General features: G+C 45.9%; 1 protein-coding gene across 1 annotated transcript in view; it reads right to left on the bottom strand.

Moving 5' to 3' along the window:
* Pappa (pappalysin 1) overlaps positions 1 to 12204 on the bottom strand; it is a 226936-nt gene that overhangs the window by 41386 nt on the left and 173346 nt on the right. Inside the window, exons 14-15 of the mRNA XM_027949427.3 lie at positions 9096 to 9264; positions 6722 to 6905 (exon numbers count right to left, since the gene is read on the bottom strand). Of these exons, the coding sequence (XP_027805228.2) occupies positions 6722 to 6905; positions 9096 to 9264 (353 nt within the window). The remainder of the gene's footprint in view (positions 1 to 6721; positions 6906 to 9095; positions 9265 to 12204) is intronic.

Here is a 12204-nt window from a genome sequence, read left to right as displayed (position 1 = left end):
CTGAGTTCAAAGCCAGCCCCAGCAAAAGTGAGGCACTAAGCAACTCAATGAGACTCTGTCTCTGAATAAAATACACACACACACACACACACACACACACACACACAAAATAGGGCTAGTGATGTGCTTTGTCATTGAGTGTCCATGATTTTAATACTCAGTACCACCCAAAAAAGAGTAAATGATATGCAGGGTGATTTCATTTGACTTCCACAGAAGCAGAGAAGCTTCCAGAACACCTGTAACTACAAACTTCTCTTTGTGCTGCTTTTGGAATTGGGTTGGTCAGTGCTTTGGAGCACCCAGGCGTCATGACATAAGCCTAGTGAGAAGGGAACTATACAAGATACAGGGAGTAAGCACTTTCCAAATTGCTCAAGAGGGATAAAATATCTGTGGACAAAGCATTGGAACTCTCTTACGCAGTACACTGGATCAGCTATGCAAATTTTAAATTGTGAAGTGAGAGTCATTGTTCTTCTGTGGGAAGACAAAATAAAAACTGCTAATCAAGAGAGGAAATGTAAACCATAATATCCATTCTGGGAGAGTGTAAATAGGAGTCAGCAGTGTCAAAAGAAGAGCCACCCTAACAGGATTGTGATTCAGGACCATGGATATGTCCCCACCCCCACAAGGAACTCATGAGGTGCAGACAATGGGCTGTACAGAATCTGGATTTCCAAGCCCCCGCTGCTGCTGCAACATGGACCCACCAAGTGAATTTGAAGAAAGAAGGACATGATGCAGGGAGTCTGTATCCTTTCCTCATGCCTGACATTGACCTCTATATACTGAAGGGTGCTCACTGTTCTGGCAACTCTCTGCTTGAGTGCTCTGCCCATTCACAGGGCAAACTCAAAGTGCCAAGTAGTTAATGCCTCCAAAAGTAGCACTCAACTGGTGATGGAGCTGGTGGATTAACATGCCAGTGGTCAGAGTTTTGATTGCTGGGTGCATTTGACACCGTCCCTCAGGGCTCCCCAGAAGGACTGAGATCTAGTTGTCCATAGTAGCAATTAGCTTTGGAAAGAGACCCTTATTGACCTGTGAATTTCGTGCCTCTTATCTTCAACCTGACCCCATTTCCTGGAAACACAACTCGGATCACAGAGTAAAGGTGCATCTGAGCCTGGACTTCCCAGGAGAGGCTAAGACTATTGATATTAGAGAGTAAGTTCCCATGAGTTTGGGGTCCCTGTATCTTCATTACTCATCTTTTAAAGTCAGAAAAACAAATCTTGCTCAGCCTGTCTACAAATGTGGTTAAGGACACTTCAATCTCTAGTGAGCAGTAAAAAAAAATGGTAAACTGGTAGCAACGTCAAAGGAGAAGTGTTTTTTTTTTTTTTTGTATTTCATTGAAAAGATTACCCAGAAAACCAGGTCTCTTTGGGTGTGCTTTTAAGGAAAATAAGTTCTGGCGTTCTATGGAACCACAGGGTGACAGCAGTCAACAATACCATATTGTATGTTTCAAAGAAGCTAGAAGAAAAGAGTTTGAATGTTCACTCCAGAAAGAGATGATAAATAAATGTTTGAAGTGATGGATACGCCAGTTACCTTGATTTCATTACACAATGGACACAAATATCAAAACAACACATTCACTCCTGAAAGTATATTTGATTATAATGTGTGAATCAAAAACAATTAAGAACTGAAATCAACACAGAACATTTTCTGAGGGGAGAAGTATCACAGCTTCAGTCTGATTTCCTTAACATTTGCTCTACCGTCTGGCACTGCCTGGATCACAAGGCAAGGGCTGTATCCTGCTCATTCTTTATTCCCAGAACCTGGACTTCTGCCAAGCACATAGTAGGTCCTCAGTTCCCATTCATTACAGCATAATGTTTCATGAATCTAACTGTGATCTTGAACATGTCATTTAACCTGTCTGGCCTTAAACTAAAGCTGTATCTGCGTTCCAGTTCAGTGCTGGTGTTTCTGGATGGGAAAGGATACTTACTGACCACTACACAGGAGAAATCAGTAAGGCAGTGAGCTGAACTAGAAAAGGGGACTGGTACCAGTGGTTTTGCAAGGATATCCAATTTCGTTGCTCTTGGTGAGAAACAGATGGTAACAGAAGGTAGGGAAGAAGGTAAACTGAGGATAGGAGGCACAGATGTAGGAGAGGGCCAGGAAGGGCAGGAAATGGGGGAACAAAGGATGTCAGGCTGATTGCATTCCCAAAAGCAGCCCAAGGGAACTTCCGCCAGCCTTGGTGCTGGAGAAGGGCAGAAAGAAGCGAAACAGAAAAAGCCCAGGCACCAAAAGAAGCATAGGATCCGCTGCTGATAGGAGTTCGGAGAGCACATTTTTAGTCTCCTGGAATCCCGGTGAGTTAACGATTATTTTCGAGTTGAGCCTGACATTCCCAGAAAGCATATGGCTTACTCAGGAACACTGTGCTCTCAGCTCCAATGTGGGTGAATGGGATTACATTTTGATTGTTTAATCCCTCCCCACTTTTCTTTTTTTCTAAATCTCTAAAAGGAGTTCAGCCAAGGGCTATCTGTAACTGAGTCCACTAGGTAGACACAAGAAGCATGACTGGTGCTATCTCCTTGATCCTCCTATTAACCCAATTCCTCACTAACACCATTCTGTAGGTGAGAAAACTAAGATGAGAGGGTCCTGCTAATCATCATGCAAACTAAAGCTGGGACTCAGTCTAGGTCTGTGGACCCCTATGCGATGGCTTTAGCCCACTGTAGAGCTTCTGCCCAGGAGCATGGCCAAAGAAGAACTGATGTCCAGAGAAAAATCTCATGGAATCAGGAATTTAGACCAGTGAGTATCCTGGAATCAAGGACTAGCCATACAATAGGATTCCACCCACCTTACCCTCTTCCTGGTCTGTTCAATATGGGTCCCTGATTTTCAAATATATTTACCAAGGTGGCCCATTTATTATTCCAAATATTACATACAAAGAAAGGTCCTAAGAAGCCATTTTTAGGGATAATTTATGAAGAAACTTTCCTAAGAGTAAGAAGGGAATCTGGAATGCTAGGTACTTCTGCATAGTCAGGGACACTAGGGCAAGCAAGAGGGTTCAATGTTGGGCATTGTAGGACATGGCTACTCCAATGCCTACCCAGCCTTTGCCCATCTTCAGTAAAGCCTAAGAAATCAGAAAATGCTCCATGGGATTGGGAATCTTATAGAAATTAGTGAACAACAGGCTGTTTCAAATGTAAGGATAAATAGGCAAAATAGAGATAGAAAAGTCATCCTGAGCTAGGAGCAGGAAACAGACCTTTTACAAAGATCTTGGTAAGAAGGGGGCATGCTTCCTCAGGAGCTGCACTCCCTAGTAAATATTAAATGCACCCAGCATGGTTGAGTTGAGTTGGGGTTAACTAGGTGATGGGAGTAATGTTGTATTTTTAGCCATTTAATTAAACATTTATGATTCTGATCTCGAGGTTATCCTTTCTGAATTTAGGAGGACTTTTCCTCTCACGCATTTTTGCAGGTTCTGCCTGTGCTCATTTGATAAAGAACCCGGGAAGGAAGTGAGTTGAAGATCGGGAACTCACAGGCTTTTCCGTACAGATCTTAAAGAGTAGCTGGAATTCAAGTGATATTTTAGGACATTTGAGGAAAATTCATCTGGAATGTAAGGACAAGTGGGTCTGTGCTGTTTGGGTGACACTAAGTTTCTTTGGGTCCATACTCGGCAGACTGTCCTGGTTGGTGGCTGCTTGTCTAAAGACACTAGCCCTGTGAGTGGTGGGAGGAACGTGAAGAATGGAGTTTGTCCCCCTATTTCCTAGCATAAGGACTCCATAGGACAAAATGGGAGGGGCTGGGAGTACACTGCTCAGGTCTTTATATGGTTGCTTTTTAGAGACAATGAGAATTTTCCAGCCCTTTCTCCACTCTGCCATCATATACACACCACTTCTTTTAATCTTCCATCTGGCCCTTCAACCTGGGATCTGGGAAGCCTATTTTATAAATAAGGATACAAAGGCTCACAGATGTGAAAATGCTCCCCTAAAGCTGGTTAAGGGCACAGCCCCAAACAGAACCTTGGACTTGTGATTCTAAAGCTACCCCTCTTTTGGATTAAACCATGCTTCAAAGAAAGGGGATAGGGGAGGTAGAAGGGAAGATAAAGAAGCAAACAAAATAACAGGGAAAAAGTTGTTTTGATCACCCCTCTGCTCCCTGGCTTGCGAAAAGAGGCAAGTGAGGTGGCATTAACAGGCTCATCAGTCCGGCTGCCGCAGATCCAAGCAGAAGCCTCAGGATGGGGAATCTGTGTACCCCACGATGCTGACAAGCGAACTTGGTCCTAGTGGGTCGGTGTGGGGAGTAGAGAGGTACTTCCCGATATCCTCAAGGGAACAGGGTTGAGGTCAACAGCTCTCAGAGTGATGGTCCCCCTGAGGCCTCATCTCTCCAACAGGGTCCCCTCCCCTGACTCTACTCAGCAGGCAAGCCATGGCAGATGGGTTTGCATCACCTTGATTAAGGATTATTATTAGCCACAATGAAAGCTGTAATAATCAATGCTAATTTATACACCTCCTTTCCCCAAGGGCCTCTGATTGAGAGAAGTGTGATTTCCTAGCCTGCAGTTATTAATATATCCTGCATCCCACTGCCAAATGGGGCCAAGCAATGGACTTGGATGGCCCGAAAGTTGGAATGTGTCCAATTTCCATCGGTCTCTTCACCTCTCTCTGACCTAAATGTTCATAGTAGCTCAAATGAAATGTCTAATAACTTTTTATTCAAATCTTCTTGGGTTAAAACTGAGAGGAGTTGAAGGATGTGCCCTAGATAGATTTCCTGTCTTTCTTTGGGGATAGTTTTTTAGTAAGATCTCTGGGCCTTTCATTTGCTTCTTAAAGGAAACACGTCTCATGGTGTCTTTTTCTTTCTTCAATGCATCCAGCCAGCCAGGCGATAGCATTTCAGTGAATCTTACCATACTCCAGGTCTGGGGCTTGCTGACTGCAACATGACAGGGGTTAGACGTGGTCACCATTCTAAGGGACTCAAGCCCATAAGGGCTTCCTAACCTTTTGGGGTCATGGGTGGGTCTTCCTGAAAAACAAGGGGAAACTATTGGTGCCCTCCTTTCTTCACAATGCCTGAAAGGCAGGCACACACATTAGCACATCTAAGTTTACAGTAACTCATGGAGCCGAGTGCAGTGGCACATGCCTGCCATCCCAGTGGCTCAGGAGGCTGAGGCAGGAGGATTGTGAGTTCAAAGCCAGCCTCAACAAAAGTGAGGCACTGAGCAACTCAGTAAAACCCTGTCTCTAAGTAAAATACAAAAATAGGGCTGGGGATATGGCTCCATGGTCCAGTGCCCCTGAATTCAATTCCTGGTACTCTCCCCCCAAAAGAAGAAGAAACTCATGAACCTGCCTCCAGGGAAGTTCCATATGCCACAGAAGCCCATTCAGGGACACTCTGAAGCATGATGGACCCCAAATTAGGACCCCATATTCAAGTGAGTATTATTCTGGATATTTGATAAAAGGGTGATATATCCTCTGATATACCAAGTGATGTAGCTCCATCATTGAGTGTCCCTGACTTCAATACTCAGTACCCACCCAAAAAAGAGTAAATGATATGCAGGGTGATTTCATTTGACTTCCACAGAAGCAGAGAAGCTTCCAGAACACCTGTAACTACAAACTTCTTTTGTGCTGCTTTTGGAATTGGGTTGGTCAGTGCTTTGGAGCACCCAGGCATGACATAAGCCTAGTGAGAAGGGAACTATACAAGATACAGGGAGTAAGCACTTTCCAAATTGCTCAAGAGGGATAAAATATCTGTGGACAAAGTATTGGAACTCTCTTACCCAGTACACTGGATCAGCTAAGCAAATTTAAAATTGTGAAGTGAGAGTCATTGTGACACCCTCCAAAACTCAGTCTCATGTCAAAACACAGTACATACTTGATTAGAAGCCAGACACATTCATCCTGAAATTGCTGCAGAGTGACTCTGTGAGTTTATGCAGATTTCTTCCCTTCCTTCACTGGGCTTTGAGTTCTCAATATTTCCAGTTACTCTTGATGCACTCCGAGAGCTCCTCTGACACTCTAGGACCTGCTGACCATCTCTCGCTAGTTTTCCAAGTGTGGTCTCTTCTCCAGTATGCACACTTTTTCTTATTCAATTCCACCAGTGCCCAGGCCAGATGATATCATTCCTGCTCCCCTTTCCCCAGCCCACCCCCTTGCTAGAGAAGAGCAGCCGGCATTAGAGACAGAGACACTTGGGAGACAACAGAGTCCCCACCACTGATAGAACAGCCTTGGGCAATTTCTTTAAACTCAGTGACTCAGTTTTCACCTCTGTGAAATGGAGATACTAATAATAGGTACTCACAGGGCTTACTTGGCCCTAATCATACAGAGTGAATTAATTGCATCAGTTCCAAATATTATTCTCTCCCTCCCTCCCTACCTCTCTTTATTTATTTATTTATTTTTTATTATAAGATTTGCATTCTTGAAGGGAACTTGACTGCCATTTGTACCCACATATTTTTTTTTCCCCTAGTGACACAGCAGGGGCAGTTAACATAAATTCATTCAGTAGGAAGACGTTAGGAGCACAGACACAAGTGGTCCAGCCCATGGCATTTGGGACACAGGAAAAGGGCCTCAAAACAGCCTCTAGGTTTCCCACAGGTAAAGGGGGGTGGCAAGCTGAGGCCAAGGGCCCAGGATACCTTTCAGCTGAGCAGGGTGACGGCACTGAAAGGAGCATCTGCTGCCAAAGGTGGTGCCCTCAGGACAGGAGAAGGAAGCGGCATAGACGTGGTGGTGGTCTGGGGCGCCGCAGTCCACCGGCTCACACACCACCTGCTTACTCCACTTGCCCTCTGTGCAGGTCACTGTGACACTGGGTCCCACCTGAAAGACAGAGACAGGAGCAGTGAGGGACAGCTGACTGGATCCTGGGTGTGGGAAAATACCCTACTCTCCCGGGTGACAACGGAGTCTTGTCCAGGGACCAGAGACCAATGTTTAGCAGTGAGCGTTCGCTCAGGTGAACAATCTCCCCCAGTGGGTGAATTAGATATTTCAGCTCCCACTTCTTTTACAAGTGCAGAAACTGAAGCTCAGAGACATTATATGATCAGTCCCAGGTTATCCACCTGGAAAAAAAAGATAAATGGGACTTGAATCCAAAGACTAAAAGCTGCATATAGTATCTTCCAGACCATTATTTTCATCTTATTGATGAGAGATTAATGGTGACATAAGACCGACATGGTGATTTCTTTAATAAAACAGACTCAGAAACATGATTAAATGTTGAACTTGGAATTCTTTTCTTGGAGGAGGCTACCCGGAGTCCAGTCGAGGGCTTGGTGCATAGTAGGCCCTGCCCTGCGATAGAGGAGGCCTGGGAGTTTGCCCTTTGTGTTATGAGAGCATGAGCAAGGGCCTTTCCTTATCTCAGTTCTCACATTGGCCACACCAGTGATTGCTTTAAGAGCCACTCCCTAATTTGAGATTTGATGGCTCCATAGTCAAGAGAGACAGACATGAAGAACAAACAAGTGGAGGAAAAACGAAAAGTCTGACAGAGATCAGAACTAAATTACAAGATGGTAGGGCTGTGTAGGTGGAAGGGTGAGGCCATGCCACAGAGCCAAGGGAAGGACGGACGGTCATTGGCAGCCCGGGGCCTCTATTCAAGGAGGAAGCCGCCAAATCCCAGGGGATTGGGGATGCCAAGTGTTGATCTGAGATTTTTTTAAAGCAAAGGACATTTTCCTCTCTTAAGTACACATCAAAGCAGCAGAGGTCCCACTGCCAAAACAGCCTAATTGTTTCCATAGGCGTTCAGACCTGCCATGTCTGACACACGGAAGTAGGTGTCTAAGATGAGCAAGCCCAGAAGCTCTGTACAAATAGGCGTTCCCAGCAATAATGAATGTGCCCTGTGTGTTTGCAGGGTGAAGGCAGAGGCTATTGGCAGGGCTCCGGAAAAAAGGTATATCTAGCAACAGAGCTCTGGAATCCTCCAACCACAGGACCGGAAAGACTTTCAACTATAAATGTCTCTCACTTCCCCATACCCCACCCAAGATACCAAAGTAACATCTGGCTGAAGCAATATTCTGCCACGGCACTCAGATCCACTCAGGACCATGGATCTCATGCAGGACACGTCCACATTTCCATGAGCGCCGCTAATGATTTCCCGAAGCTTCTCTGCTGCTGAGGTCTTACCGTGGGACTCCAAGCCACCCACGTGGGCAGCCAGAAGAGACTTTGTCAAGCATGATTTGACCATGCCGTGTCCCTGTTGTCCTAAACTGCCTAACTAAGCTGGGAGGGCCCCACACCAGCGGACCCAGCTGGACCCTCTTGCCTGATGACTTAGTGAGTTTAGAAAAAGGACAGTGTTTCCACCTGTGACATGCACATTGTCAGCAACAGGCTTCCACTCATCACTCCTGCCCTGCCAGAGCATACACCTATCCCTTCCCCCAGCATGCACCGCTTTGTTTAGCTGTCTGCTTCTCAGTTCGATGGTTACAATGTCATGTCACCTATCCCAGGGCACTTTCCTCGCATCCCCCTGTGCTTCCAGGCCACTACTCATGAATTGTTTGTCTCCGCTCCCCAAGTAGCCACTAAGCTCCTTGAGAACAGGGACTAGGTCTCTCTTAATCTCCAGGATCTAGTACTGCGTCTGATTCATAGTGGACACATGTTTCGTGATGGATGAAAGGAAGACCACCTCTTAGACAAAGGGCTCACCTCTTCCTAAAGCTGCCCCATTCTAATATGATAGAGTTCTGACTGCAAGAGGTTCATTCCAGAATGCTCAGCCTGTGGCCTTGCAGATTCGCAACCTACAACAGACATGGTTGTGTGTGGGTATGGAACACAACTCTGTACAAGCAGCCCTCTTTCAGAGATTCCAGATGGCTTTGTTAGTTGCTTGATCCATTCATTTGTTGGGGTGGGGTGGAATCTAGTCTCTGTGTTGTGTGACAGCCCTGTCTTAAGTGCTGGGGATTCTGCAGGAGCATGTTCTGCACCCACCAGCCTCACCAGGGCTCTGCACTCAGCACCTGCACTCACCTGGCTCTTGATCAGTTCATCGTCCCGCTGTATCTGGAGCACGTAGCCTGTCCGGCAGCTCACAGTGCACTGGGCGCCATGGTAGCGGTCGCTGCTGGAGCAATTGAGAAAAGCCTTCTCCACGGCCAGCTCTGGGCAGTCGGTGGCTTCACAGGCAAAGTGCACACAGCTAGAGAAGGAAGAAACAAGAGGGTCAGAAGGGATTTCCTCCCAGGAAAACCACAATCCAGCTGGAAGATAGAGACTGAGCCTCTCTCCCCAGAATTCCTGGAGGCTGAGGCTAAGTGGAGGAAGGGGTGCTGGCTGAGGTAGAGAAGACTGACTCTGGAGGCCACGGGTAAGGTTTATCCTTACAAGCTCAACTTTGGAGACAGACAATCTAGGGTTCAAATCGTACCACTTGAAAGGGTTGTGGTTGTCAGGTTTCAAAACTCGTAGAACCTCAATTTTTCCATTTAAGAAATGGGGATCATTAGGATTACAGCAACTATTTATTGAGTTTCCTATCTTTCAACCACTGGGTTGAGTGAAAACCTCTTTGTTTTTTATAAGAGTAAACACCTTCAAGGGTCATGGGGAGGATTAAACAGTTAATTCAGACATAGCAGAGTTCCTGGCACATAATCAGCACTCAATAACTGGTTGCTAATTTTATCAATACATTTATGCTCTCTTCCCTAGAAGCTGTGTGACTCTGGACAAGCCAAATATCTCTCTAGGATTCTGTGTACCTTCAAGTTCAGCTGACCTCATAGAGCCATGAGACTCAAGTGAGGGAAGTAAAAGTCTTTCGTACCTGCAAAGCCACTGAAGAATTCTTAGTAAAGTTGTACAGCATGCCCTGCACCTTGCTATAATTGCTGTCCCTACTTTTTCTGCCAATCTGAATCCTACCAATTCTTTGAGGCTGAGTTACATGTAATTGCTATAGGAAACTTTCCCTTTGTTCCCCAAGTGAGCTCCCTTCCAAGCATTCTGCCGTTCTTTCTCTGACAAAGGTCCTTCATGCTGAATGCATTGAAAACACTGGGCCTGGGGACCCACAGGGACTGCAGTCTGTGCCAGCCTTTAAAGATAGGAATGCAAACAACATCAACCCCTGTGCCTGGATGATCTTCCCCCTTGTGTTACAGCTGTGCTGACTGTGGGAACATAACTCACTGGTGGCTTATACACAAGAGCTCACTCTTTGCTCACAAGCACCCTGTAGGCTAAATGCTCCTCACTTCAGAGTTGGAAAAATTGAAGGCCAGCAGGATTAAGTCACCTATTTATCTTCCCATCCATATGTGTGATCCCAGAGTCCTTGCTGTTAACCTTGCCCATGGTCCAGGACTAGAATATCCTGAGGGCAGAGGAAAGAGACCTTTTTCATCTCAGTGTACTTTGCATTGTGACTAAAAATGCCTGGCAACTGATGTTGCCTAAACTGAAAGAAACAAACTGGGTGGTGCCTTGCAATGGCTCCTAAGAATCTGAGACTTTATCCCAAACACAGAAGGCTTCTTACGCCCTGTTCTGTCTGACTGCTGCTGCTTCTACCCCAGCACCTGGCCTACCATGAGCACAGTTTTGCATTTTGGCCTACCGTGAGCTAGATTTGCATTCAGAATCTGGGGACTCTCATTTTCCTATTCCCATCCAGGATACCGGAAAACATTTTTACCAAACCAGATCCAGAAGAGCTTCCCAATATTTTCCTTGGTGCTGTTTCAGGATATCCCACTGAGCCTTCCCCGTTGTACACTACCTACTGATCAAAAGTATGGTGAAAGCCAGGTGTGTTGGTGCAGGCCTGTCATCCCAGAGGCTTGGGAGGCTGAGGCAGGAGGATAGCAAGTTCAAAGCCAGCCTCAGCAACGTAGTGAGAACCTAAACTTACTGAGACCCTATCTCAAAATAAAAAAATAAAAAGAGACAGAGGATGTGGCTCAGTGGTTAAGCACCACTGGGTTCCATTCCTGGTACCAAAAAAAAAAAAAAAAAAAAAAAAGTCTAGCAAAAATAGAGTAAAGGAAACTGAGCTAACAGCCTCTAGGACAAATCACAAACAAATTCCCTTTCCTTTTCTTGAATACTCAGAGAAGGGCAAGCCCTTTAAGTCGGGGCTCAGGCCCTCCCTGGTGTGGTTTTGTGTTGGCCACACACCTCTTTTCTGAAAGGCAGGGCCACTGCCATTAAATGGCGCTGGCAGAACTACTTTCATTCTCCACCCTCTCTTCACTCCTGACAGCCTGGTGCTGTGCCACGTGGAGACCTCCAAGAGGCTGCAACTGCGGCGTTCACACAAGGGCTTTGACCAAACAATGCATCTGTGAGCGCTGGGGGAAGAGCCACATGGTTCCAATTTAAATAGATTTACTCCATGAGCTACCAGCTACCGAGCTGTTCTTCGGACCTGCGCCTTACAGAGTGGACAGCTCACTCTGCTCCCAGAAGGCACCGGGGCTCCTGCCCTGTTGAAGACCCAGAGAGGAGAAAGCACTTTCTTCTCTGGGCTCTGAGCCATCCAGGGGAAACTAGCACCCTGCTTGTTCTGTCACATTAAAGATTTTCCTTGTGGGAAAGTGGAACACAGAAACGCTTCATTTCCTTGGGTGGAGAAAAAGCACAAGGCTTCTTGATCAGGGAAATCTGAGTGCACGTCCTAGCTCTGCCTTTTTTTCAGTTATTCTACCTTGGAAATTCATATAACATCCTGAGCCTCCGTTTCCTCATCCTTAAAGTGAAAACAATAAAATGATTGTTCCCTCAGAACCGTCTGCTGAGTGAATATCATCCATGTGTTTGTCCATTCAACAGCCTTTGACTGGGGGCCTCACCGAGTCAGGCATTCTTGGAGAGAACGAGTAAGTGGATGAGCATTTTGACCTCTGCTCTCCTGCCAGTTGAAAAAGGTGGTCCTTTGTATTTAAAAAGGGAGGACAGTGCCAAGGAATGGTAACCAATGAGAGCATTTTGGATAGTGATGTGCACCATAAGACATTAAAACAAAGTGAAATTATAGAGGTTGATTATTTGTGTTGGGGGGTGGGGACTTTTTAATGGAAGGACCCAAGAAGAAGGGACATTTGAACTAAAACCTGGGCGAAATGAAGGGATCAGACAT

Source organism: Marmota flaviventris, chromosome 13 (assembly GCF_047511675.1).
Source record: "Marmota flaviventris isolate mMarFla1 chromosome 13, mMarFla1.hap1, whole genome shotgun sequence".
Taxonomy (NCBI): Eukaryota; Metazoa; Chordata; class Mammalia; order Rodentia; family Sciuridae; genus Marmota; species Marmota flaviventris.
The sequence above is the reverse complement of the archived record's forward strand: the minus strand, read 5'-3'. Positions and strand labels throughout refer to the sequence as shown.